The following is a 25,897-nucleotide window of genomic DNA, read 5'->3' as shown; positions in this document are numbered from 1 at the left end:
GCTATTTGTCGCCCGATAAACTTAAATCTACTAGAAATAGCCACAAACCCAACCTTGCAACTTTTCATCCACGAACTAATCTATTTAAGTACAGCTTCTTCCCGCGAACAATTGAAAAATGGAATCTACTACCAGGTAAAATTAGGTCATTGCCTTTGAAAAAATTTCTGCAGAATTTAAATTGATTGCATTATCTCAGTTTTGCATAATTTCAATGTCTTGCTGTACTTATTATCTATTATGTCTATACTTTATGAATAAGTGAATTTCAATGTGTTGTGTTTTTATCTGTATTATTCTGTGAAGAAAATTGTTTTGCATTCTATGTACCAACCCACTCCTGCGATATCCCGATCGGGCTGCAGTATGTATAAATAAATAAAATAAATAAATAAATAAATAAATTTCTTGCATGATTAGGGGCACTTTTCGTCGCAGTTTTGTACATCTATGCCCTAACGACGCCATATTCTTGTGGCAGGAATAGAACTAAAGATCCTACAATGACTGCCTCTAAGCCGAGCACTGACTCAAGGATGATCTTGGTCGTGCCGGGGAGGCATTGACGCGGGGTACGACCGCAAGTCTGCAAAAAGAGAGCGTATAATTCCAACAACGTTTCCACTTTTTGCATCTTCCTGTCTGTTATGGCGCTCTTTCAAGGCTTGAGAGTACTGAGCTCTTCTACGCTGCTGGACTTTACTTCTAAGGTATATATTTTTAGAAAAAATTCCTAGGTTCCCGTTTTGTAGAAATGCGTTGTTGAAGTAGTCGTGGTCCAATTAAGAAAATGCCTGCCGTTGTAAAGAGCAAATTAAAATCCCATGCGTGATACGAATTACATTTTAACTTAGACCTCCACTGCACCAGCCCAATGCGCTACCACATCTTCATCTTTATTTCGCCATTGCAAGCGTAGAGCAAAAGTTGTTGTTACTTTCTTCAAGGGCGTACCCCTTTGAGGGATTGGTAAGGAATGGCGAGCTTTGAGGAGTCAATGTGCCTGCTTCCCAAAATTAAAAAAAAACAGTCTATTGGAAACGCAGAAGTTGTAGAATAGTGCATGTCGTGAACACCTTAACGTGACGGAATGTAAGTAGAGCATGTGGATATCAGTGGTGCGGAACCCTTGCTTCCAGGGAAGCTGTGGCGTCTGCCAGTTTTGTGGCTAGCGTTTTTTTTTTTTTTTTTGCGCAGTAAAAGAAAAAAACCAAAAGCAAACAAAGAGCCGCACGAGACAAAAACACGCCGTAAGACGAAAAATTAAACCACCCTACTTCTCTATCTAAAGGAAAACGATGGTGGAGCAGGAAGCTTTCCAAAGGCAAGTCCAACAGCAAAGGAATCAACCCAGAAGCGAGCGGACCGACGTCACACCACCTTGCCATACACGTAAGGTATTTCTTATCGCGACGGTTTACTGGACTGAGATTTTGCTCTCGAGTGCTTCACTGATACGGGCATCCCATGGCTTCACGTAGCGTTCAACCATCGTCCTCGTTAAACCGGGGGTGCATTTTATGTCTATTTTTGCACGTCGACGCACCTTTCTCCAAATCCGAACTTCTTCGACCATGCGGTAATGGCGCAATCCGATAGACGCCGGCTTCTTAACGTGACGGACCCAGGTTCCATTCCAAGTAGGGAAGCGTTTAAATTCTTCTTCATTTCCCCCACGACCATCATTATCGTGAGAGGAACTTGGGTTTCTGGCTGTACGTTTTCGGTTGACTGCAGACGACATCATTGAGAGGCTGAAAGCTCCGCTTTAAAACAGGCGGTCGATATAATGCGCACCAGAAAAAAAAAAAAAAAAAAAGAAACGAGAGCCAATAAAGAGACTCCGATACAGGTCAATAAGTGTACCAGGCTTTTGCCTTCAGACCATGTAAGCATACCTAAGTGTCCCAAGGAATTTTTCGTGCACCATTCAGAACACTATTTCAGAAAACAGCCACGCTTTTTTACCATCGGTGTAAATGAGGATGGCAAATTTTTGGTAAAAATTCTGGGTTTATTGTCTTTACTAATGCTGATCGTGAGGGATGCCGGGCTATATTGCAATACACGACCCGCCTCAATATAACGTACCCTTAACATAAAGAATAATAATTAAATAACAATTAAACAAGACGTCCACCAGCCCTACAGTCCTTCACCGATACGCGGCCGCGAGATTTGCGCACGTGGAGTTCTGACTGACAAGAATGGTAAGACTAACGGAAACCAGTGATCAGCTCCGGGGCTTTCCCCCCGATCTTTTGACTACAACGCCACAAATTGATTTCGTAAGAAAACGTGAGGCAAGTCCTCCAGTGTTTTCTGGATTTTCTCATGGAGCAAAGTGAGAATGCGAAGGCCGTCATCATTCCTGAAATGATGACGGCCTGTTAAACTTAATCAACAACATTGCCCATGAAATAGTCCGCCAATGGCTACTTACCTTGTTTCATCGGCACTCCAAATTTGTAGAGCCGGAAACTTGGATGCTGCACTCCACCTTAATATGCACAAAAATGAAACACTGCATAAGAACAAAGCATACCCTGAAGAACCAATAATGTGAATGGCAAATTCGCGTTCTCTCTTTCTTTTCGCATATTTGCCTGGAGTGTCACTGAGGAGAACTAGTGGGTCTGTTTCTGAAAGAAGGCTTATTTTTTTGGCTTCTTGTCACCATTTGTTCTGTCGCCGAATAAACTGTAATTGGTAACGAAAATACACCTATAGAATAAATGTGTCGTCCTTGTTCTCTCACATCGTTTCGATTGGACAATCCACCGTTCTAGGTAGAGACTATTCTAGGATGCCGACCCCAACAATCGACTTCGCAGAAGGCAACAAAAGCCCTTTTGAGTTTTATGAAGGACTAAGGCGTAGCTGAAAGACTATAGTGCCCACAAAGGGACTAAAATGTGTGAGCGGCACTGCTCTTTTCCACTCTTTTTCGCCTGCCCTCTCTTTCATCCGCTGCACACCCCTTCACCAGTGTCGAGTAGCAATCCGGGCTCTAAACCCTGGATAACCCCTCGGCCTTTCCGTTTGCTCTTCTCTCTGTCTCTCTCTTCGATTACGCACACACTCTTGGTTTATGTTTAAATGCTGAGAAACCAGTGTGAGAGTATGTGGCCTTGTGATCGCTTCCGAGAAAAGCAAATCCTGTTACCTCGACTTTAATATGTGCTAGTTGAAAGTAGCTCAAACAGTGACAAAAAAATCCCGGGCCATCTTTACGAACGTGAAACCTAGAGAGGCGTGAGGCATGCAGTCTATAAGTCTATTCTTGACGCCGTGGTGTTTTTCCCAACGGAGATGAAACCGTCGGGGGTAGAGGTATACAGCTTTGCTGTAAAAGTCTCTTGTATTTGAAGCACAGAGCGTTCCAGGCGAGGCGCAAACGAGTGTCCCGGTGCTTTTTTTAGTACGCGTTGCGTTCTAACGCGAGGTGTAAACGAGTTTTCCGGTTTTTAGTAACGTGACTACATGAGACGACGATTGCGACGACGATGACAGGAGACGCCAACAGCCTCAGAGGGCACGAACGGGGGACACGAAAACAGGGCTGTGGCGTGTCTTGTTTTTTTTTTTTTCATTATTTTTTTCCCATTTATGAGCTACTTTCCACCGGGCCTCTTAAATCACCAGCTTTCCATGGACTGGAACAGGGACGCCTCAATTTGCGCATCGTGATGCGTATCCTTATTCAGGAACACTATCCGCTCCTAGTCTTTCTCCCTATAGCTCCCCTTGGGCAATACAGATGAACTCTAGGAGCACCATTAGCTAGGTTAGGACAGGAGGCATAGACTTCATTACGCGCCTCAGTCCGCTTAGACACCACGTTGCTGACCAAGATGGCAAGGACAGAAGAGGGCCTAGGCTTGACGCGTTTTTTTAGGCTATCGGGGCAGCTTTTCCCGAAATACTGTGCAAGCATTACTTACAGAACCATATCGGTATATAAAATGTTGCCCCTTTTCCTAATCCAGGCCATAGGCTAATTACTCTACAAGTTTGGTGTGCGGTGCAAACATTTACAAAAAGCACAGTGATAAATTGTTCTGCCAGCTTGCACAGGCTGCTCATGCTTATGATTGCGATAAAAGGAACTGCAATCGTTGGGCGCACGCACTCACATTTCAGTGGCTTCTATGAGAGCCGACTAAAGCTCACATCACGCGCGGTATGAAGGGTGCTGATATAACGTGCGGAAGGGATTCGGGACTGGAGTAAGTTATGTTGGCCATGTTCTGCTACATGTGCACGCTAGCGCCGTAGGTCTCGCAGCATCCTCAGGCCCCTCGCGTTTGCTCTTCCCACGTTTACCCTTGAATCATGTCAGGGCTTAAAGGTGCACTGTCCTCACAGCGATCCTTTAGTTAGCTAATCGAGCATATTTTAGTTTTAGATGTTTCAGACGACCGCATCAGAAACACATTGCTTACGCGTGTTCTCTCAAACTCGTCCTCACAATGCCTATTGAACTGCATTTGGTCCCCATAATATTTCACGAAACGATTCTGTAACAGGAAGTTTGTTTAGCTATCAGGAGTTTTCTACAATATTAAGAGCAGCTTTAGCGAAGGGGATTATATACATAACACTTTTTCAGTATTAAAAGATTAACTAAGATTAACTACCGAATGCAAAGACGTGTATATTAGATTCCACGTATACAGTACACGGTGGGGCGACGATAATTGGAACAGTTTAAAAATTTTTCCTGAACGAACCGCCACTTTTTTTGCGCTCAACCTTCACACGAAGGTCGCATTGTGTTGTCTATTTTTGTTTGACACCGGGAACAACGATGGTACTTACTTGTTTATACTTCAAATAAATAAAAACGGTTTTCGCCTAAAGGAAAATGGTGGTTGATTTGGACGTGCCAGCCAGCGCAAGTTGATCTTGGAATGACGGTGCCACCTGGGCTATGCAGAGCGAAACGCATGTTTGGGGTTCACAGTAGGAAGGAGCCAAATGGTGTAGCAGAGAGAGAGAGAGGGAAAATTATTTTTATTTCTCCAGCAGAGGCTGATGTGCGGGCCTCGCTCCGTAGAAGGCGTCCCTAGTCCGGGATGCTTTGACTTCGGTTGGCCGTCCTTGCTAGGGTCACCAACTTAAGCTGGATATCCGGGTCCGGGCTGGCCAGGGAAGCCCTCCACTGCTCGACGGTCGGGTTGTAAAGGGGGGGCAAGTCTGCAGTTCGTTGGCACTCCCATATGATGTGGTAGAGGGTGCCAGGCTGGGGACAGTAAGCGCAGAGGGAAGGTTGTTGGGTGGGGAAGATGAGGTGGAGGCGGGTGGTATGTGGGCACGATCAGAAAATGTGAAAGCGGGTTTTCTGATCGCCTGCTCGCTCATTTGCGTCCTTCCTAAGTGCATTACCTGATGGTCTGCTGCACCATTTGGCGCATTCCTACCCTGAATCCCAAACGTGCGTTTCGCTGTGGATACCACAGGTGGCGCTGTCGTTCCAAGATCAACTTACGCTGGCTCGCAGGTAAAAACCAGCCGCCATTTTCCCATGGGCAAAAATTGTTTTTATTTACTTTCAGAATGAGCAAGTAAGCACCATCGTTGTTCATGGTGTCAAACAAAATAGACCACAAATGCGACCTTCGTGCAAAGTTTGGGCGCGGTGGTTCGTTCATGAGAAAATTTTAAAGTGTTCCAATTATCGTCGCACCACCCTGTATGTGTAATTGTTCGAATCGTCCCCATGGCGTCTGAAATACGGTACGACAAATGGTTGCTTCCAGTAATTAGCATTGTGTGGGACATCCCCTTCGTAGTCACTCTGGGCTCAATGCGCGGTGATTTGTTAATATATCATGTCTTATTACAGATATCCTTTACTCGTTCCGCTTATCTAAAACGGTAGTATGCACTCAGCACAAACATTTTAGAACTAATCCCCTCAGAAAATCCCCCACCGCGGTGACTCAGTGGCTAAGGCTTGCGCTGTTGAGCACGAGGACACGGGTGCGATCTGTGTATTTAGTAGTAATGAATCTGTGTTTAGTAGTAAAGAACCTTAGGAGGCCAGGTGTATGAGGGTCAAGCTTTATATTTTCGTAAACTTGGCTTTCGGGTATTGCATTGAAGCTTTATGGCAGTAACTAAGCCGTGTAAGGAAAACAAGGATTACTTTGCGCAAGTCCGACGGATGCAGCTTACATTACGATGTTTCTGCACGATTGAAGTTACACGTGGGATGCGATGATTTGGTAACAGGACTCAGTCATTACATCGTTCATCAATGCTTCTGATGCATCATGACCTACCGTGGTGGCTCAGTCGCATAGCCCTTGCGCTGCAGAGCTTAGAGGCGCGGCTTTATTGTGAACGCGCGGTTGTTTTTCAGTGATGGAGACGGAAAACAAAAATATCTGTGTGCTTATACCGGGGCGCACGACAAAGATACCCTGAATGTCTAAATAAATTCGTCGCCTTCCAGCGTGGCACGAATCATAAACCAGGTGTCGCTTCGGAGCGTAAAACGAGCGAAATTTAATTTCGTGCATCGTAGGTCCCTAAACAGTGACATTACACGATACCAAGCGCCTAAATCTCCGCGCTATTGGTAATAAGCAGTGTTCACCACAAACCCGCTGAATGAGCACCTCGAATGAAACATTAACAGTTGTTGTTTCCAGCAGCTTAGTACCCTTCATTCGGAACCGTAGTCAGCTTACCTTGTTGATGTGGCTGTGGGAAACGGTACCCTGACATGTAGCCGTCATTGTGTCCTGCAAGGGTAATGAGGCATGCAAAAAGATACTTTCAATGATGAGGTCCAAAATGTAAAATTGACAGGAAGTGTTGCCAGAACTTTTCGTGCTGCTCTGTTTCTGTTTCGTTTTTTCAGGGATATCCCAAAACGGGCATACCGACACGACAGAGATTTGCGATGTACTCTTTAACTTCGCCGCTTTAGAGGACTATTAAAGCAAACGGCTTTGGATCACTATCACAACAAGAACTCGTTACGAATATGTATTTCTTGCATGCTTGTTTCTTCAACGCAAAATTCGTTGTCCAGAAGGGCCTGAGAACTTATGCACGCTAGGATTCTTATATATTTTTCCTAAGCCATACAACCTAAAGTAGTCGAACAATATTGCGTTCTACGATATGGGTCCATATATGTTCGTTGTTTTTACTATGGTATATTACTGCCCGAGTTACTTCGTTTTTAAAACGGCGGCGCTAACTGTACGAGCGACTGAATGATGGGGTAACAATATGATTGACAGTCTACTAGATGATGACTAAGAGAAGCGAAACCCATATCCATCTAGTTTGCCTAAAACAGTACGCCGAAGACATAAACCGTCATGGGATGGGGGAGTGAGCAGAAGGAGGGAAGGGTATAAGGCTAGTCCCTACAAATCGGTTTGTTGCAAAACCGGAGTATTGCTGGTGGCGCTGACCAAACTGCATGTATCAGAATGATCGTCCGTAAATATTTAATCAGTTTAGGTCTGTCCATCTGTCTGTCTGTCTGTCTGTCTGTCTGTCTGTCTGTCTGTCTGTCTGCCTGTCTGTCTGCATGTCTGTCTGTCTGTCCATCTGTCTGTCCATCTGTCTGTCTGTCTGTCCCTCGATTCAGCCGCCTGCCCAAAAGCTACAACGCTTTTTGAACGAGGTTTTCATATAGGCAAAACCTTTCATAATTATTAAATATGTTTATTAACTCTGTTATTATATATATTAACATTGTTTAGCAAAAAGAAAACTTTAGGCATATTTGAGGCAAACATGAATTCATAACTGATGTTATCAGTGTTTTTTTTTTCGATTTTTCGATTGCAAGTAAAAACCAATTTTATGTTGCGGGTGGTGTGCTCAGTACAACAGACCGGACAAAGAAAGGTCCTTACCGTATTTACCGTATCGTAGGAAGCCTCCTGGGCCTATTCGTTGCTGTCTGGTGTATGGTGGCGGTCTCTTTTGCTCTGCGGAATCATTGTTATTGGAGAACACATTACAACTTCCTGTCGAAACGATTACGTTTTAGCGTTAAAAATGTTTTGAAGAAAATGTACTGTCGATTACGATACCCCCTAACGCAAAATTCGAGCGCAGCGCGAACTGCAGCCTCATCTGTCACGGCGCATAGCTGATGCGTCTAAGAAAGTGATTACGCGATCAGCGAACGCACGGTGCGGCGCGCTACTGTGGCGGTATCCCGCAGCGCGTCGCCACCGCCGAGCATGTTGCGGTAAACCGTGCTCGAACCTCCCGCGCAAATGCCACGTGGTTAGGATGAGCCACACAATGAAGAGGACGACGAAGGACCGACGCACGTGCAGAACGCAGCGCGTGCTGGGCTTCTGTGCTTTTGGTGAACTTGAGAGGCTTCCTTTCATAAATGCCTGATTTCGCGTCTCCTATTTCGGGCTGCACGACACTCGAAGGCGCGGTTTTCCAACACAGGTCTTTCGCAGCCTCGGAATACTGCCCTCCCCCTTACACTTTCGCCGTGCTATCCTCCTGCGCTTGCCTCCTCGCTCTACGTCGTCTGCCTTCGGTGTCCTCTTCGTTCGCTCGGTCACATCGAGGTACGACGGCACCGCGAAACCGCAGAAGTGGGCCCCTAAAAGCTTGAGCTCTGAAATTGTTATGAAAACGTAAGCACGTGCAGAATGCAAAAAGTTTAATGTGACATCTATGCAGTTTCCCAGACGCATCTTATGTGCCCCCCTGCTTGTTAAGCAGTCTCTGGTGGAGACTAGGCACATCAAAGATCGATCAGCCAAGTATTAAAACGGTGCCTATGGAAAAATTTGAACGCCATTTCTATTCCTAGAGGGCAATTTATTCTACTAGAAAAAAAAGATGCCTCACTCTCTGCAGTGCTACATTCCCCTGCCAAGCGCATGAGAGTTGCTCCACCACAGAAGTGGAACGTGAGTGCACGTCTACAACCATTTACGAGCCCACTTGGAAGCAATGATTTTACTGTAACGAAGTTACATTAATGTACAATCTTTCTTGTGGAAATCAGTAATGTAATGAAGGATTTTTGCTTACTTCTTTAATTGAAGTAATAAAATACTTATCACCGCAACTTTAGCGCGAGGTAATTCAACATGTTCGAAAGTGCCTTTTCAAAGGCGAACGACGCCTATTTCCCGACAATGCGCATTTTTAGAGGGTGCTCCCAATCTTGAGAGCTAAATTTGGCTGAAACTTTTATGGCTAAAAGAAAAAGGTAACACGTCATACGGTGCCAGCCAGTGGTGCGCCCCACCACGAGCGGTGTATAAGAGGCTAAACGTTTCCAAGTGCACCAGCCTTTTCTCCTTTTAGATTCATTCTCAGTTTTTGTACTGGTCCCAATGGTCATATTTATTCCGGCAGGATTTTAAAGTAAACCATATTAGAGAATTTTAGCTGACCGTTTTCGATGTTCCGCTCCGGTATTGGCGGCCCGCTCAGCGCAACCGGAGCCAATACCGTACGCGGCCAAGCGCGCCATGCATGCGCAATGGCGCTCCCGCTTCCTACCGGAGCGGAGCGTACCGTGAAAAACGGTCAGCTAAAACTCGCTATGACGGATAAACTTACGAAGACATCTTAAAGTTGTAAACACGTCCACACCTATGAGGCCGATTTCAGGTCTTCGAGACACCTCCCCAGTAACAGCAAAGCTGAACGCTCAGTTGGTTCCAGGCCTCAGTTAAAGTAAGGTAGCGGGTTACAGCTCAGTATTAAACTTAAATTGATACTATCTGCAAGGCATTCTCCTGATAATGTGATGGTTAGAGTGAAATAATAATTATCTTGTCTGAGTGAAATAATAATTATCTTAGCAATGCTGAAGGGCTGTGTCAAGCCGCTTCTAGCAACTTTTTTCCTTGCCCCTTCAATGCATTTTTTTCACTTCGATGTAGCTTTGAAATATACACTGACTTTCAAACTTTGACTTTGAATAGTGTAGCCAGACATTGAGATTTCTGACTACATTTTGAAGATGAACATGCAGGTGCGAGGCAGTTGAACACCGTTGGGAGTGTGATTCTCTCGGAATAATAAACACAACTATCATAAGAACGCGGTCACGCTTCGCAGTCACACCGCAGTGAGAGAGAGAGAGAGAGAATGTATTTATTGGTAAAAGAGAGGTTAGCCGAGCCATATCGCTTAGCATGCTACGCCATACGAATGAGCGAATACACACTTCGGGACCTCTTTCTTTATTATCATTGACCATGCACTGTACCTTTGTTATCGGTTACAATAAAATGAACTGAACTGAACTGAAGACCAGGATTATTATTGTGCAGCCACCCACGTCGTTATTTGGCCAGCAGTACTTACGGATGAGAGTTCTACCCCGGACGCCGCACAGACCAGGATTAGAGGCACTGCAGACAGTGTTGTTGGGGCACCGGCTGCAGGGACGGCCCTTCTCGTAAATCTTCGAAGTTATCACATTGCCACTGTTTGAGAAGGGGTAACAAAAAACTTGATAGTCGCATTCTATGTGTTGAAATGCCGGCTCTATGTTTTTTCCTGATCAAAAAACACCCTCGAAAGTTTAATCAGTCGTAGTGTTAACACCCTTTTCTGAAGAAGCGACAGTTGAAAACTTTTCTGCAGATTTAACAGACATTTGGGCAGACGTATTTTGCAATGAAACTTCACCCGAAAACGACCGTGTAATAAAATATCGGCCCATCAGCTAACTGTAGGAAGGTTCTTTCGCACAATGATAAATGGCGATAGCAATATATGTAGGGTTCAGGATTTCTGCTTTTTATATTGATGATGGTAACGCACTTTTTTGCGTCTTATTCGACACGTTTTTTCGAATTTCTGTTAAATAGGCTCGTAGTTAAACTAGCTATTGCTTTTCTTTTTTAACAGGAACCATGTAATCATGTTTTAGCGTTGCTATTCACATATGATGAAACCATTTATACGGCATTCCTAGACGAAGAAAAGCGATTCATTCTTTGGAAAACACCGCCACTACAAGCATACAAAGACCAGAGTGTTGTAAATCCTCTTTGAACCTCAAGTGTAAATGTCACGTGGTTCGAATGAGTAACGCAACGAAGACAACGAAGGACGAATGTGCAGGTGCCGTCACAAGTAATTGGACCAAGAATTTGTGAATATCACAACGTATTTGTCTCACTGGCTTTGTGACAGCCACTAGCAGTTTACAAAATGCTTTTTCTAGTAAGGTGGACACATTTTAACGCACGCCAATACATCCCGGCAGTTCCAGGAAGAAGAAATTCCTGTGAATTTACGAGACCACGTTCTAAAAAAAAAGCACTGTACATGCAGCACGCAGCATGTGCAGGGCTTTTAGTTGTTTTATGAAATTTGTGGAACAAGACGCGCGGTGACATGGATGCCTGGTTTTGCGTCTCCATTTTCTGGCGCCACTACACGCCAAATCGCGGTTTTCCCACACAGGGAATGGGGAAGACTTACTTAAGTGCCTTCGAAAACACATGCAGTGCATGACGTGTTGGCACGATAGCATTTCACAAGGAGGCTTAAATGTTCTAGATTAGCAGAGGCATAAGACGAGCAGACATCAACGCTCCAAAATTATTTGCGGCCTGTCTTCAGGGGGTATCTAGAGTGCTTCATTTATAATTTTCAAGGATACACTAAATTAGGTTTTCTGAGCATCTTGAGATTGGTGGATGGCTTATCTTGTTCAGTAAGTCTAAAGAGCAACTGCAAGATGTACGCTTCCCTCAAACCTTCACAAACACCATCGAGAACATAATTGAGAGTTCAAGGATGAGAATTACAGATTATGCTCAGTGGCGGTACAAGTGGACGAAAGCTAGACAGAAGTTTCAGCGTGGTTGACAGTTACATTTAAGTAGAGTACCTACATTTGGCTTTGTACCACTTTCCAACGAACTTAACTCTACAACACGTTTGCGCCTAGCCCTCATTCCTCAAATTGACGAAAGGTTCCAATTTAACTTTCCCGCTTCCACATGGTAATGCCTCACTCCATTCCATGCCTCCTTTACTCTTCTTGTTTGAGCTCACATGTGGAGGTTGCCTGAACAACAGGTGCTGCATTTAAAAGATGAAAACAAGTGTTCTATTTTGCACGTGAAGAGAAACTCGAAACTGTTACTTAATATTAACTTACACAGGGCCGTAGTTGCATGTGTAAAGAGTCTTGTACCAGTCTTCTCCTCTGATCTTGAAGCGCGCTTTGCCGCATCCGACGTGACTCGTTTCCGCCCATATCATCTGTTTCAGTTGTACAAAAAAGGCACGATGAACCAAAAAGGCCCTGTAGACCATAACCTACTGAATCCTACCATGAAAAAGTTTTCCCATAATCACAATTTTATTTTACCTCCAGTTCATGCAAACTACGGCATAGAAACCACCCACTTAAATGAAATCTGGCTGTGAAACGCCATATCCCCGGCAATCAAAATCTGCCAACCAATTTACAAATTAGAAAAAAAAACTGAAAACTTTCCTCCTAACAAAGCCACTCTAAGATGCCTATTTGCTCACAACCTTTTTTCTGGTGAAGTGTTTCATCAGGGATAAGACTGACTTTTGTATTTTTTGTCGTTTATTTTTAGTATTTTTCAACCTGCAACCACCTGCTAACTGGTTAGGAGTGTTGAATTACCTTTGTTTTATATCCCGTCAAATATTGCCACTGCTTTATTTTCTTTGTTTTTTCTGTAGAACTCATGGTTTTCTGTAGAACTCATAACTAAAAATTACTGCCACAGACTAAGTGCCTTCCGTAGTAACCACATTAAATACATGGTTTATGTAGGTACTACCTATTAATCAACGTTTTACCAATCAATGTTGGCAAAGCCTTTGCAGACTTTTACCACCTATGGTACCGCACGTACATATAAACTTGTTCGAACCTTGTTCCTCTATAAATGACGCAAACTGGGTGCCTGTTTGTGGCGAAGACATACGCCAAGACCACTACCTCGTTGCTATCCCCGAGAAGCGGTTTTTTTTTTTTTGAAATGCAAACGGCTCGGCCGGTTTGCCTGCGTCTTGTTTGCTCTAACTCTTCAAAGCGGCTTTCATCGTGAAAGCTGGGACCCATGCGATTTTCGTGAACCTGTAGATTTTATTTTTAACAACTTTTTCTACTTTTAAGTACATGGCTGTACTTCTGTCTTTCAGTGAAGAAACACAGGCTTTATTTGTATACGTACCTTCAGCGCTGGCAGTCTCGCTGCGTTACTAGTTTACCTATATGACGTAACCTCGCAGCTGAATTCCCTCCCCTTTTTTTTATCGCGAGATGTCGACAGTTACGGGACCAGAGCATAAACCGAAAGGAGCATTTCCTTCTCTTAGTGAGTGATTAGAAACATCAGGTAAGCTGAACACGGTTAGTTTACAGCTTGAAGTGTTTCACTTTCACGACTGGTAGGCGCCTGTCAACGTATTCATCATTGCTTGTTGTGAAGTGTCCAATACTACCATGTCTAATCCATACGGTTTCAACGTCCTCAGATTTTTACTCTCCTCCTCCGTGGCACCTCATTAGGAGTATGTACTCTATTAACCTTAAGGAGATTCACGTGAAACTTGTTCTGAACATAACGTTTTGTTGAATTCAACGCTTTCGGCGCACGAGTACTACACCCTACCCACTAGGTTCATGCAGCACTACCCGACCGCGGTTGTTCTAATTTTGGCATAGGACGTAGGAGCCTAACATTGTGGCATAAAATAAAAATCAGCAGGAGTCACCCTATAGTACGTCATCTCTGAAGAAACTTTACCTGCTGCTCCTACATCTGACCCAGTGCATAAAAGTTGAGATGGCTACGTCAACCCCTCTTGTAATTCCCGCCCTCAAGGAGCGCCTAAATTGACGAATAAATGCAACAGCGTCACCTGACTAAAATGGCCAGAGTCCTCCACCGTCTGAAGCGAGTCCACCTCGGAAACGTCAAATATCTTGTACTCGTCGAACCAGCTCTTGGCGACGTTCGTCCAGTTCGTGGGCTGCTGTTTCAGCGATGAAGAGTAGTGCATGAACAGGTTCTGACCCGTTGTGAACCTGGCTGGGGACAGGCACAAGAAGTTTTGTATACACTTAGAGGGATCATCCGTGAAATACATTCAAGCACACATGGACACACGCACACATGAACATGCAGGCACACACACAAACACGTACAGCGCACACACATACATACACAGCGGCCACAGAGCTGACCTCTCCAGACCACATTAAAAAGTTCTCTCTCTCTCGCATGCATACACAAACACGCTCGCATGCACACACACAGGACATAGCCATTCTAACTTGAATGTATTGATGTTATTTGGAATTTGTAGGGATCACATACTTTTCTTAAATTAACTTGAAAGTGCTCATTAGTAAACTGTGAGTAGTTCTTCCTCCATGAACTTGTTTTGCATTTATAGACAATCAGAGGAGATGAATTTCTCACGTGTTTTTTTTCGGGGTGTTTGTGTGATAGATGGAGGGGAGTTTTACATTTTGTTGTTCCTTTGTTTCTGGAAGAACTGTGTGAGTTTGGGAGGGAACCACAGATCAGTACTTAATACTGTCTCTCTGCGCGTAGCTTTGGAAGTGGTGGATATTTTATGTAAAATAGCTTTTTTTTACAGCGAAGCTGCTGTTACTGGCTGTAAGTTCGCCATTGCCGAAAAGAATACCAAGAAAATGCCGAGCGTTCGTCAGCGCGGGCCTCCCGGCGGCCACCAAGCGACTTGGGCACGCGCAGTGGCGTTAACAAAAAAAATCTCGCAATAACCCTGAGGAGCGAGAAAAGCGAGAGCGCTCGTGAGCGCGCGCCTCGCGGCAACCGCCGGGTCCGCGGCTCGCGCAGTGGATTTGGCAAAAACTCCAGCGCTGTCGTAAAACGCTACCGCGCATGTAAAAAGAAACTCCAGCGCTAATGCTAAAGATGAAAAGACACCCTGTTTGGGAGGGGTCACCAAGGCCGCCGCATGCATTTTCTAAAAGCCATTTGGTATCATTGGAGTATGGCTACGAGTGTGCCACTCCTTCCCGAGACAACTTGCATATCTCGTCACCGCTGCCTCGAGTCGATGACAAAGAGCCGCTGGAACTCTACAATGCTGAGGATGTCTTTGCATCCACCACTCACCGCAAAGAAGATGACGACCTCTTTGATGCACATGACGACGATTACTAGCACCGCAACTATGCAAACAACCAATGATACTGAACCTCAACTACGTGTGCGGCAGTGCTCACCTACAACAGCTTTGCCATTCAAGTTTTTTGCGTGAGTTCAAGCTTCCCTGAATTTTGTCTTCATTTATGTTGTTGTTCCTTGGCATGAAGGATCTATACTGTTGCATCGACAGTCTTTTAGAGATCTGGTGCGAGAGTGTTCATACTTTAACTGCGAGATGACTGAACCTGACTCGCTTAGTGTTGCCTTCTACGCACACTTATCTCGCTCCTTGACACCTAGAGGAAGGAAAAATGGGCGAGTGTGTCCTGTTCATTCTAGCCGTCTTGTTCTGTGGGTTCAACAGCGTTATTTGTGCCCTAGATGTGTGCATTGTTGCTATCCATGGATCAGGACGCAATAACCATCCATGTGCGGCGACATCACTGCATCAATAGTATGGCTGGGCTAGTAAATCTTACGATGAATGACAAAAATACTTTTAATAGACCTAGCGGTTCGCAAATTGCAGAAAAATTTCGCAGTATGGGGGAAAAGCAACGAATACCGTAAAACGACAGATCGGTAGTGCAAACGGCTCTGCCAGATCACAGTTAAGCTTACATAACCTACGCTGCTCGTACGTGTTAACACGAACAAAGCTAAATGTATGCGGTCCTGTCTCACTTTCTCTCCTTTTCCTCAGTTGAAACATTGATTGTATTTTGCTTTCTTGTGACAATATTTGCCAAAATGAAGCTGCTCAGCAAAATCCGCGATCTACGGAATGCCTGAAACGGGCTAAATTTACTTACTAAAAACTGAAATTAGCTACAACGTCACCACGAGGCAGAGTTAGGTTGAACTGGAACGCCTTCTTTTTGAAGGACTTCCGCCTCAATGCGGATAATATTGATGAAGCTAGGAATACCTATACAAGACATTCCGTTATAAAAAATGTTAGTTATTCATTGCAGCATGCACTATACAAACCGCATGTCATGAATGCTATCACAATATAGCATGGCTTCCACAGAGTACGCCCATTTATGTGTTGGTGTGTGGCGCTTTCAGCCTTCATGTTCAGTATTAGAGTTGACCTCGCGGGTCGTAACACCCTCTCCACAAGCACGTACAAACAGTCGCCTGCTGGCTGAAAGGGCGAACTTACAAACCCTTCTGCAGGGGTGGCAGTCGTGGTGGAAGCGGCACTGGTTTGCGTGCGCTTGCGCTACGGTGGCCAGCTCGGGGTCCCAAACCTGAAATGTTATATCGGTAGCTAGTAATAGATGCGCTTAACCCTCGGTTGCACGCTCTCCACTAACGTAGGCCAATTTATCCAATTTTTAAAATACTTTTAATGCTTCGATGAGGCTCATATGCATAGTGGCTGCTACAGTGGACCAAAAAGGTTTCCTTTGAGCGCACCGGACTGCGCTACCGTACTGCCATTTTCTCCGACGTTGGCTTCACAGGTGCCAGCCAGTTCCGCTCAGAGTCAATCTCCACATATGTTCCCCATTCGAGGTCAGGTAGCGGTTAGTTGTGCCTGGCCCCGAATGATTAGGTGTCCCCTTGGCTATGCTTAGACATTCTTTTTTCTCCGCGCAACTGACGCCCTCTGCCGTCGGTTGGACGGGCGCGAATAGAGATGCCCTAACTTGAAGAAACGGCAAGGATGCTTACCAGCTTGCCGTAACTTTATGGTTTTGTGCGCAAAATTATTTGCAAGCGGTAACTGTAGTATTCATGAAAAAGGCTCGTAAATATTGTGGCTAAGTGAAGCCAGGCTATAATTTTTTTTCTTTCAGAACACATTTTGTTCCATGTTTTCTGTAGTTCAGATCACGCATGTCCGCAATAGGTCACTTGCGCAAAGTGCAAGGTGAACTTGTGCATTATTGGCAAAAGTAACTGTTTTTTTCCTATTTCATCATGCTGGTAACAGACACCTCATCCAGTCTTATAAAGCAAAGCTTTATAGGGCTAGGCGGAAAGAAAATCCGGCGGCCCCGTGTACGCAGAAGACGCCTCCACCGCAACCCCATTCGCGAAAAAAAGAACAGGTTGGACAATTAGAAGTAAGGGGAGAGAGATTGGCTTGGTTTATAGATGACGTAGCTACACTCTCGCACCTGCCGCCACTGGAAATTGAGAACGGCGCTTTGGAGGAGGAAAGAAAAGAGTCCCTCGCAGCAGAGCGCGCGCGCGCTCAGGTAGAGTGAGAAAGAGAGAAAAACATTTATTGCCCCGTCCCAAACCTAGGCACAGATCAGCTAAACTATGGAGGCTGAGGCATCACTGCCTTCGTATGAGTCAAGAATGTCCTTGGAGATCTTCTGGACATGAAGGCAAAGAGCCTCCTAGGCGGCCCAAACCTCTGTTCCCGGTGGGGAAGGCAGCCACGCTTCCCCTGAGGTGGTACGAGGGGGGGAGGGGTTGGTTCAGGAGGTGGTAGTCATAGTAGGAGAGAGAAATAGAGGGGTATGCGATGCAAGAAGGCCAGGTTGGGTGACCTGAGAACTTACGTATGCGATGTGAAATCTGGGGATATCGGAGGGACTGGGTATGAGCATGGTGGAGAAACACGGTTTGGGTGCGAGTGAGGCACGGGTCTGGAGAAGGCTAGGCTTGGCAGAGAAGGCAACAGGATTGTAGGGTGAATCTACGGCTTTCGCGATAGCGGAAAAGAATGGAATGAGGATGGTATGAGGTTGGCCAGAGCATAGACGGACCCGGTGGATAGCTATCGGGAAAGCTCGTTTACTTTTGCGTTGTCGTTCATGCTGGCGTGGCCAGGTACTCATACCAGGCCAAAGAGGTGAAAAGGGTGGCTCTTGAGAATGTCAGTGACTATGTTAGAAGCGAATGGAATCGCAAAATAATTTCAAATTGGCGATTGCGAATCTGTGAAGATGTAAGTGGGGTGTTCGGTGGAGATTGAAAGAACGGCAAGCTCTATGGGAAGAGCGATGGAGGGCTCCTCTAGGGAGGTGGCGCCTGGCGGCCACAGAAGGAGCGTTTCTGCGGAAAGAGTGGCGTAAAAAGGCTGCGGTTCCGACAACAACTTTACGATGTCATACGGGGTAATAGCTTGCATTTGTGCAATGCCCCGGACACTCCGACCCGGCTCGGTAATAGTGTCTCTCGAGACACTACCCCAGATCTTACTTTAACACGCGGAGTTAAAGATCCAACATGGGAATGTCTCTTTGAACCGCTGGGCAGTGACCATTACAGTATTCAATTGCAAATTTCGAACTATCGCACTGATTCACAAAAGTTTCGCACTGCCCGCATAACTGATTGGCAGAAATTCCGCGAATCGGCACCAAACGGTCCCATTCAAGACATCGAAGAATGGGCACAGAGAATGTTAGAAATTTTCCAAAAACAAACGAAAGAATTGCCTCTCACGCAAGATTGCCCCGCTGTAGATGCACACCTCTTACATCTGTGGGAGGCCCGAAGAGGGCTAACTAAGCGATGGAGAAAGCACAAAACAAATCGAAAAATACGTATCAGAATAGCTAAATAACGCAGGAAGCAGCTGAATATGCTAAAACACTAAGCCAACAAAACTGGGCTCGATGCTGTACGCAATTGCAGGGTACACTGGGTACCCGTAGAACATGGCATCTGCTTCGATCCCTCATGGGAAACAAGGAATCTAAATCACCCATAGCCCATCAATTAAAGAGGCTTATTTATAACTATCCCGGAACAGAGGCGGAACTCCTCGAGGAGCTACAAAAGCCATGGAAAGACAGCGCCCAACTTACGCTTCCTCTCCCACCGTACAATGGCGCCCCTAACCCGGAACTGGATGCCCCCTTTACCCTTGCCGAAATAGAAGCCGCCGCACGAAACCTCACCCGGAACACTACACCTGGAAAGGACAAAATTCCGAATAAGCTCCTCCGCAATCTCGACTGTAAATCATTAGAAGCCCTTCTAGGCTATATAAATAATAATTGGGTAACGGGACAAATCCCTCCACAGTGGAAACATGCCGATGTAACATTAATACCTAAACCTGGAAAGCCGTTAACAACAGGGAACTTGAGACCCATATCCCTTACATCCTGCGTAGGAAAATTATTTGAACATATGGTCCAAAATCGTCTCTCCCCATTCATTGAAGACCATGACTATTTTCCCAACACTATGTATGGGTTTCGCCCACACTTATCCACTCAGGACGTACTCATTCAAATTAAAGAAGACATTCTTGACCGGCTTCCCAAGAACCATAAGCGCTGCATCCTGGCTCTAGACATAAAAGGTGCTTTCGACAACATCAGTCACCACGCTATCCTTCAGGGCCTTTCATCTATTGATTGTGGGCAGAGAGTGCACAATTACGTCGCAGCCTTCCTCACGAAACGCACCGCGACCATTGGAATTGGACATTTACGGTCTGCTCCATTCAAGACGATCGCTCGTGGCACCCCACAGGGGTCAGTCATCTGGCCACTTTTGTTTAACCTTGCCATGAAGGACCTCCCACCATTATTGCAAGATATTCCCCACCTTTGTCACGCCATCTACGCAGATGATCTCACCTTTTGGACGCCTACAAGATCCATGGGTGAGCAACAAGAAGCACTTCAAGGCGCTATAGACAAGGCACAAAGATACCTTCGAGAACGAGGTCTTGAGCGTGCCCCAGATAAATCGGCACTTTTGACACTTAGTGCTGGTACCCCGAAACAAAACAAGTCCACCGTTCCAGACCCGGACCTATTCATAAATGAGCAACCCGTCCCAACTGTGCCTCACTTGAGAATTCTTGGACTTGTTATCCCTAAAAATGGCTCTGGGCTCCACACAATCGCTCCCCTCCAGAAGACTGTCAACCAGCTGACACACATAATTCAGCGCGTCGCACATCGACGATATGGCCTCAAAGAACCTGACACGCTCAAAATAATACAAGCAGTACTCATAAGTAGAATCGCCTATGGAACACCGTACTTGGCCCTTAAAAGGAACGAAAAAGCGAGATTAAATATAATTATTCGCCAAGCCTACAGGACTGCGCTCGGACTACCCTCGAAGACATCGACATATAAATTAGTACAATTAGGCGTACATAACAGTTGGGAGGAATTACAAGAAGCGCACCACACTTCTCAGATAGAGCGCCTGAAGAAAACGACGACGGAGCGCGCAACTCTTCACCGATTAGGTTATACCACTCCACCGGTTAAATATCAGAAAACAAGCATACCTTTGAAGATTCTACAGCACATACGAATGGCCCCAATACCAAGAAATATGCATCCAGAGTACAACAGGGCCAGAAGAATTGCCCGAGCATGAGCCATGTCCGCCCGATATGCAAACGACCTAAATATCTGTTATGTGGATGCATCTCCTTATCCGCACCATCCGGCCCACGTAACTTGTGTAGTGAATGGACAGGGCCAAGAGATCACATCCTGCACCGTCAATACCACAGCGATTGATACTGCCGAAGAAGCCGCGATAGCCCACGCCATCATCACTGCCCAATACCCAATCACCGTACTTACCAACTCTCAGGCACCGTGCAGAAATTACTTACAAGGTCGAATTTCTAAAACGGCGCTTCGTCTTCTTTTAACAAGACAGAGCATTCCCGAAGTTTATATAGTTTGGGTGCCAGGACACGAATCCCTTGAGGGGAATGAGGCGGCTCACGCCGCTGCCCGCGATTACATACACCGGGCCATTTCTCTCACGGGGCAGTCACCACCTCATCCACCTAATCCGCAACCTCTCTTGCGCTACACAGATATATTGGCGGACTACCGACACAAACGGCAAATTTTCCCCATTCCACACCACCAACTCACAAGGGATGAAGCAACAACGTTCAGACGACTTCAAACTAACACGTATCCACACCGTACCCTTCTTCATGCCATTTATCCGACAGACTATCCAGTCACCTGCCACTACTGCCCAGCGCCCGGTACCCTATACCATCAGGTGTGGGAGTGCCAAAAGACACCGGACCTGCACCCAATCCCCAACCCCTCTATACACGGCGCGGTTGACCAGCAAGGACCCTACGTTCCAGCTTGACCTGGTGCAAAGGACCCGCGCCGCCAGCCGCAGCCAGGGGATCCCGGACTAGGGATCCCCTCCACCGGGCGGGTGCCCTAACAACTGCACCTGTTGTTTTAATAAAGATTTGATTGATTGTTTCATTTCACTAGAGGAAAAATAACTATACCCCCGATCCCTGATTTTCTAGGAAGAAGGCACGTCTTGTGAGGGATTTACAGCGTTGAAGGCGGCGGGTGGCATGCCTTGAGGAGTTCATATCATTCCGTGGCGGTAGGACAGGAATTACAGGAACCTTGGTAGATGATCACCACTTTTTCGTCATATTATGACAATATTCTAAGGCAGGGGTTCTATGGGGAGACGAGGGAAGGAGAGGGAGTTGTTGGGATTGGCAGAGGTGACTCAGTAGGGTAGGTCATCACCAGCAGGAGTGTCAAACTCTTGTGAGATGTCTGCAGGCGCTGAATTTGGACTTGTTTACGTGTATGAATGCCTTCGTCGACATACTGCGTCAAGCACAACTCAAGGGGCGTGCGTGAAGCATGAAGCACAGCTCAAACAACTGTGCGTGAAGCACAGAAATGAAAACAGAACGTAGCGGCAACTTTGCTGCTACAGGCCAGGGTCATCGTCAGAGGCACGGTCAGCACTAACGCTTTCCCGCGGCGGGCACGCCTATTCTTGTCTGTCATACATTTATATAGGTTCGTCACTGTATAGCAACAAATAAAAGCTTCTCCGACTTGTTCCTCACAAAATGGAAAGGCCAACTAATGTTTTTTTTTTTTCGAAGGGGAGTTAAACTCCGAAGCAAGGATGCTTACCAGCTCCAACATGTTGGCCGCAGGTGCTAGACGTCGGATTTTACCGTTCGCAACCTGTCGGCGGTAGCTGTTGTGTGCTGCTAGTATCTCCTTGATTTCTTTCCTTGAGACGCCAGAAGAATATATACGGCAGTCCTGTGAAAAGCGACGCACAACGCGTGGTATCGATGAGTTTCTTCGTGCTTCATCCGCCCGCGGTGATACATGTGTTAGGCGTGGCCGTGAATCGAATTCAATGTTCTCATTTATTGGCACACGAAACTCGAATGCGTCGTTGTGTTGCCCAAAATACGCGCGGGCAAACACGGCACCTTGGTAACAAATTTTGCACTGGTCACCTGCATTTACAATTCAACCTGCAGGTCTCTAACGCTTTTAAAGCACCGCTTCTGAAACCTATTTTAACTCCCGTCTTGGCAAACCGTATCATATGCAACGAGTCTCCCCTTAGCCCACTTGCTGGAATTGCACGTTTACTATTTGGCGGTAGTACATGGGCCCAAAAAATAAGCATCTTAAAACAGTCAATGGCACAAATACCGCACCAGCTGGAGACCAACCTATAACAATTCTAGTCGTACACATTGCCATACGTTTGCTTTTACCCGTGGGGTAAATCTTAGTCCTTTTGTTTTCTCAGGGCAATAGTTTTATTATCTACGAGGGCATGTTCTTATAATCCTGCTTCGACCCCAGTGAGGCGATTGCAAAATCTTATGATTGAGATTTATTCCTGCGTCACATCGCGAGCGTTATCCTCTTTTGTTCACTCAGAGACTAGAAGGCGAGAAAAGTTTGTAGTTTAGAACACACGACTGGCGGCTAGCGCAGAACTGGGTTTAATGTATGCGGCACGTAGGCGTTTCTTTATAACCAGAACGTCACTCGTGGTTCGCTGTAGCAATGGTTCTTAATGAATTTTTGAAGTTTTCACTCTTCAAGCGTCTGTTCTTCTTATTCCCAACATCCACCTTTCTATGCCCATTTTGATATTGTAGAAAACGTCTCGCGACAAGGGAATAATTGGGCGCAATTGAAACAGAACACGTGCCTGCTGGTGGTTGTCGCATATGCAATCCAGTTGTCTTTCATATCGTATTTTTTTGTGAAATATGATTGGGGCCGCCATCTTTAGCGCCATTCTTTGTTTTGCTGCAGGATACATTCGCCGTATTTTCCCACTTTCAGTTCGGCGTTGCTTTCGCGATTCGCTTTCTGGGTATATAATTTACCACAAAGTTCTCATCTTTGCAAAGGCGTAAACACGTTATTATACTTGAGAGTTCTACATGAATCATACGACTTACGCGAAGTTTTCGCATTTCGTTCCTAAGGAACAAAGCCCAGCTGTTGTGGTGAGCAAATGTAGACATAAAAAGCCAATACAGAGGACACACAAACAATAATTTCAGAAATACAACTTTGTTCAAGTGGAGAGAATTGTGCAAAATTACACTTTTAATGGGAAAAGAGGCCAACGTTGGAATATACCGCGCCGCCTGACATGCTGCCAGTAGCGGGCTGTCTGGCGCAGCGGCGTCTCCGAATACATGGCATAACTTCTACACGAATAACTTTCTGGAGTTACGTGGAGGTGGACATCGGTGTAGGGACCACTGGTGTAGTAACTATGCAGATATGATTGATACTACGCGCCCTCAATAGGACACGACAGACATACAGCCGTCCCCGCAGAAAGTTCCAGCGCGGGCGAAAAAATCCCCCTCCAGCCTCGTGCAACTGACGTACTGTCGACGCAAGAAGCAACTGGGCTAATTAATTTTCCAGGAAGATGCGATTGCCGCGTTACAGCTAAGACTCCAAGCTTCCACGGGTGTTTGTTGAGCCGCGGCAGAAGAACTTCCGGCGAACGTCTATCACAGATAACGACCCTTCGCAACCACCGCAAATAAATGTTCCAGAGCTCAGCACTCCTGGGTTAGCTGGGTTAGCTGCGACACGTATGATAAGGCGTACGTTGGCCAGACAGGGATATGTGTGAACGTTAGATTAAAAGAGCACGCACGATCCCTAGGAAACGACACCTCAGTGCACTTGGCGGTGCATACCCGCACGTCCCGCTGCGTCCCGTGTTTCAATGGCACAACAATTCTAGCAAGCACCGAGATAGATTCACGCGAGGGAATACTCAGGCGCACGCAATGGCCAAGCAGCCCTAAAAATGTATTTGTCCATCTCTCGCCCCTTCTAAAAGAGAAATTGTATATCTTGGTCACTCATTACCGCTGTGCCTATCGCTTAGCGTAGTGGACAGCTCTACCTGGTTTTATCTCTTTTCATTCTTGTTTGGGTTTTCGGTTATGTACACTATAAGACTGTTTTTCTTCATTAAAATCTTCAGTTGGGAGTCAGCGCCGTGTTTGTTTCTTCCTTCTCTGTCTTTGTCTTTTATGCGTTGTTTTTACCATGAACATTCACCAACTTTCCCAGTTAGCCGCACTCGTAAGCAAGAACACTCTTCTAAGTCATGTGCAGTGATGGCTCACAAGGCACGAGCAGCCTTTTGGAGGTGAAAACGGGTCCTTGCTTGCGGTATTGTTGGAACACGCATTCGGGGCAGTTGGCTGGACACTATCTCTACCGTAGTTTTGCAGGGGCTGCAACGGTGACTAATAAACCACTAGCGGCAGCATCGCGGTCTTGTAACTGCGAAGGCGAGGGCGAGGCGCCGGATGTGCCAACATCAAGATTCCTGTGAGGCTGGTTTCACCTCAACACACAGAACTTATCCGCGTTGCTCAAAACCCGCCAGTCCGGCGTATTCCGCGCGCACAGGGAACGGCGAAGGACTTCGCACTGGTTCCTGGCGCCCGTCAGCTGACGGGGTTGCTGAACATAAGTACGATCCCTTCTCGCCGGCTCCAGTAGGGCCGGTGGCAGCGGCGGCGGCAGGGGTGGCTGGGAGAACAGCCGTTTGCGCGTAGTCTTGAGCTGGTGCACAGCCAGTTTTCCTTGAGGACCTCCGGCGTGTAGGCCTGTGCCGCAGGTGCTTTTGTACCGTCTCAGCGGCCTCCTTCTGCGTGGAGTTGTCCTTCACCACCTGCTCCAGGACAGGGACTCCCCGCTGTATACGAGGACATACCTTCAAAGAGACATCATCAGGGCCTTGATAGTTGGCACAATTGGGGATAGCTTCAATCTCGTTACCAGCCTTCTGGTATCCAGCATGTTCGGGACATGCAGTTGCACCCCCACAATCTGCCGCGACGTGCCCATTCTGCAGGCACTTGCGGCCCTGAAGGGGTTTTGGTTTACGGAGTCGGACAGTCTGAATGAAGTAAACCATTTTAACGTGGGCAGGAACGCAGTCTCCCTTGAATACTATCTTCACACCTGGACGTACTGATGCGCCTGACCTACCGGATCAGAACACCTTCGGAAACAATGGATTGGCTAAAAGGTATTAAAAAAAGCCGAAGCAGACATACGACGCCCTGTTTTGCTATGCCTGCTAAGATTAAATTTGTTGAATACAAGCGTTGCGTCCTTTTTTTCTTGGTTTGTTCTTATCCAGGTTCCCTTTTGATGTCTTTAATGTGCTTTTCCAACTACCCCACCAAGACACACTGTCACTGTCACGAAGTTGTCACAAGTTTTTCCCGTATCATATTCGAAGTACCACTCCAGTGTAACAAAACTATTCCTTTGAAGAAACTCACTGGTCGAGGTGGCAGGCACATCGTGTGTCGAAGCGAAAACTTCCTGTACTTCTCGTTGCAAGGGTAGGCCCAGCACCTGCCAGGCAGCAGCAGCCAGGGCAACCAGAGCAGCAGAGCCAGCAGGGTTCTGCTTGGCCTGCTCCGTTTCATCCATGGAGCCATTTCGAAA

General features: G+C 46.2%; 1 protein-coding gene across 1 annotated transcript; it reads right to left on the bottom strand.

The window, feature by feature from the left end:
• Positions 1 to 530: 530 nt before the first annotated feature.
• Positions 531 to 25,897, bottom strand: LOC144179827 (venom allergen 3-like). Its single transcript, XM_077708258.1, has 9 exons — positions 25,729 to 25,897; positions 22,049 to 22,183; positions 16,339 to 16,426; positions 13,891 to 14,060; positions 12,143 to 12,246; positions 10,330 to 10,451; positions 8,510 to 8,617; positions 6,699 to 6,752; positions 531 to 586 (listed from the first exon to the last, which is right to left on the bottom strand). Exons 1-9 carry the CDS (start codon positions 25,888 to 25,890, stop codon positions 531 to 533), a joined length of 999 nt encoding a protein of 332 aa, XP_077564384.1. The 5' UTR covers positions 25,891 to 25,897.

Source organism: Haemaphysalis longicornis, unplaced genomic scaffold (genome assembly GCF_048455015.1).
Source record: "Haemaphysalis longicornis isolate Haplotype H1 unplaced genomic scaffold, Haemaphysalis longicornis Haplotype H1 scaffold_4, whole genome shotgun sequence".
Taxonomy (NCBI): domain Eukaryota; kingdom Metazoa; phylum Arthropoda; class Arachnida; order Ixodida; family Ixodidae; genus Haemaphysalis; species Haemaphysalis longicornis.
The sequence above is the reverse complement of the archived record's forward strand: the minus strand, read 5'-3'. Positions and strand labels throughout refer to the sequence as shown.

Coding starts and splice junctions, on each gene's coding strand:
- LOC144179827 (XM_077708258.1), bottom strand. CDS start 25,890: ATGGCTCCATGGATGAAACGGAGCAGGCCAAGCAGAACCCTGCTGGCT. Junction 16,427..22,048: donor CGGCCAACATGTTGGAGCTG/GTAAGCATCCTT, acceptor ATAACATTTCAG/GTTTGGGACCCCGAGCTGGC. Junction 6,753..8,509: donor AGACGACGTAGAGCGAGGAG/GCAAGCGCAGGA, acceptor TTACCCTTGCAG/GACACAATGACGGCTACATG.